This window comes from Piliocolobus tephrosceles, unplaced genomic scaffold (genome assembly GCF_002776525.5).
Source record: "Piliocolobus tephrosceles isolate RC106 unplaced genomic scaffold, ASM277652v3 unscaffolded_15695, whole genome shotgun sequence".
Lineage (NCBI taxonomy): Eukaryota > Metazoa > Chordata > Mammalia > Primates > Cercopithecidae > Piliocolobus > Piliocolobus tephrosceles.
The window spans coordinates 5,133-7,577 of record NW_022297304.1 but is presented as its reverse complement, the minus strand read 5'-3'; the positions used below and the strand labels follow the sequence as shown (position 1 = coordinate 7,577).

At 65.6% G+C, this 2,445-nt stretch overlaps 1 protein-coding gene across 1 annotated transcript in view; it reads left to right on the top strand.

The window, feature by feature from the left end:
* Nucleotides 1-307: 307 nt before the first annotated feature.
* The window catches only part of LOC111528741 (DNA-directed RNA polymerase, mitochondrial), a gene marked incomplete at its 5' end in the record, with an annotated part of 3,945 nt that continues 1,807 nt past the window's right edge, over nt 308-2,445 (top strand). The window contains 5 exons of the mRNA XM_026450217.1: nt 308-486; nt 768-890; nt 1,114-1,293; nt 1,565-1,651; nt 1,751-1,864. Of these exons, the coding sequence (XP_026306002.1) occupies nt 308-486; nt 768-890; nt 1,114-1,293; nt 1,565-1,651; nt 1,751-1,864 (683 nt within the window). The remainder of the gene's footprint in view (nt 487-767; nt 891-1,113; nt 1,294-1,564; nt 1,652-1,750; nt 1,865-2,445) is intronic.

The window sequence follows — 2,445 nt, the reverse complement described above, 5'->3', positions numbered from 1 at the left end:
CCCTGCGTCCCCCGTCCTTCGTCCCCGCTGCTCCTCTTCCCTAGGCGCCCCCACATCCCTCGCGCTGTCTTCTCCTTGGGCGTCCCCGCGCGCTCCCCCCCGGCGCCCCCGCGCCCCCCCCCCCCCACCGTGCCTCCGGACACACTTGTCTCAGCCCCGTCCACCCGCAGCCCTCACCCTCCATCTGTGGCTGTAGAGGACTCATCCAGTCCGTGCCCCGTTTCTCAGCCACATGGGTCCCGTGTTCACCGTCAGGCATGTTCGTTTCCTCTCTCTGTTCCCACCTCCCTGCACCACACCCCCCCAGCCGGCTCAGGAAGTCCGCCCGTGCCTCATTGCCCGCCACACCCGCTGTCCCCGCAGGGCCGCAAGTGGTGGATGGGCGCTGAGGAACCCTGGCAGACGCTGGCCTGCTGTATGGAGGTGGCGAGTGCCGTGCGCTCCTCCGACCCTGCTGCCTACGTCTCCCACCTCCCCGTCCATCAGGTGAGCCAGCAGGGTGGGGCCCCTGAGGCCATGCCGTGTGCACTTGGTCTGGGGCTCGACTTGAGGGTGTGAGATTTCACCTTCTCTTGTAGTGTCTTTTGGAGGTGGCCCTAGAGGGTCCAGGAGCCATGGCTCCTGGCCTTTGCTGGGAGCGTGCTGGGCTCAGGTGCCCTTGGCTGGGCGTGCACAGCCTTAGAAATGGCTCGACCTGGGGGGTAGTTTGTGGCCCCACACATCCCTGCCTCTGAGTCTCCATCTCCCGTTTGCGGCCCCTCCCTCAGGACGGCTCTTGCAACGGCCTACAGCATTATGCTGCCCTGGGCCGCGACAGCGTGGGCGCCGCCTCTGTCAACCTGGAGCCCGCGGATGTGCCCCAGGATGTGTACAGCGGCGTGGCTGCGCAGGTAGGGCGTGCCCTGTTACCTGCTGCCCGGGGCATCTGGGTGTGGGGACAGTGTGGGCCCTGAGTCTCGGCCCCAGGCGTCCTCACCTTGGCCTGTCCTGAGGATGTGGTGGGGCTGGGGCGGGGGCTTCCCAGGCAGATGTCGTTCGAGGGCTTCATGGGTGATTGGTGGCCCCTGGGCTGCTGGCAGGGCTGACTCGCGCCCCTGCCCTCCCGTGGTGCAGGTGGAGGTGTTCCGTAGGCAGGACGCGCAGCGGGGCACGCAGGTGGCACAGATGCTGGAAGGTTTCATCACCCGCAAGGTGGTGAAGCAGACGGTGATGACTGTGGTATACGGGGTCACCCGCTACGGCGGCCGTCTGCAGATTGAGAAGCGCCTCCGGGAGCTGACCGACTTTCCCCAGGTGCGCCAGGCCTGTAGCACTTGGAACACGTTGCTTTCACTGCCGTTTAAAAGTCGGACGGTTTTGCCGCAGACCCAGCCTCCCAGCAGAAGACCCAGCTGTTCCCCTAGACCACTGCCTGCCTGCTAGGGCTTGGGCATCTCTCGCCGACTGGGAGTGTCGGGCCCCGTCCCCCCCGGGCACTGGGCCTCAGTTGCTCTGAAATGGGGGGGGAGTAGGGCGCGAACGGGCCGGCCCCTGAGGACCCGCACCTGCCGCCCGTCTTCTGCAGGAGTTCGTGTGGGAGGCCTCCCACTACCTCGTCCGCCAGGTCTTCAAGAGTCTACAAGAGATGTTCTCGGGGACCCGGGCCATCCAGGTACGTCCTGTCCTGTCCCCGCTCGCCCAGGGCTCTCCGAGCAAGTGGATGGGAGCCCCGGCTTGAGCCCCCAGCCCTGAGACGGCCTGTGTCCCGCAGCACTGGCTGACTGAGAGCGCCCGCCTCATCTCCCACATGGGCTCCGTGGTGGAGTGGGTCACACCCCTGGGTATCCCCATCATCCAGCCCTACCGCCTGGAGCTCAAGGTCAAGGTCAGTGTACCTCCCCATCCTGTCCCAGTGTACCTCCCCATCCCGTCCGTGTGCCTGTCCCAGTGTACCCCCGTTCCAGTGTACCCCCGTTCCAGTGTACCCTCGTCCCAGTGTACCCCCGTCCCAGTGTACCTCCCCATCCCGTCCCAGTGTGCCCCCGTCCCAGTGTACCTCCCCATCCCGTCCCAGTGTACCCCCGTCCCCGTGTACCTCCCCAACCCGTCCCAATGTGCCCATCCCAGTGTACTCCCATCCCAGTATACCCCCATCCCAGTGTACCCCCATCCCGGTGTACCCCCATCCCGGTGTACCACCATCCCGGTGTACTCCCATCCCTGTGTACTCCCATCCCAGTGTATCACCCCATACTGTCCCAGTGTACCCCCGTCCCAGTGTACTCCCATCCCAGTGTACCCCCATCCCAGTGTACTCCCATCCCAGTGTACCACCCCATCCCAGTGTACCCCATCCCAGTGTACCCCCGTCCCAGTGTACCATCCCAGTGTACTGCCATCCCAGTGTACCACGCCATCCCAGTGTACCACCCCATCCCAGTGTACCCCCATCCCAGTGTACCCCCA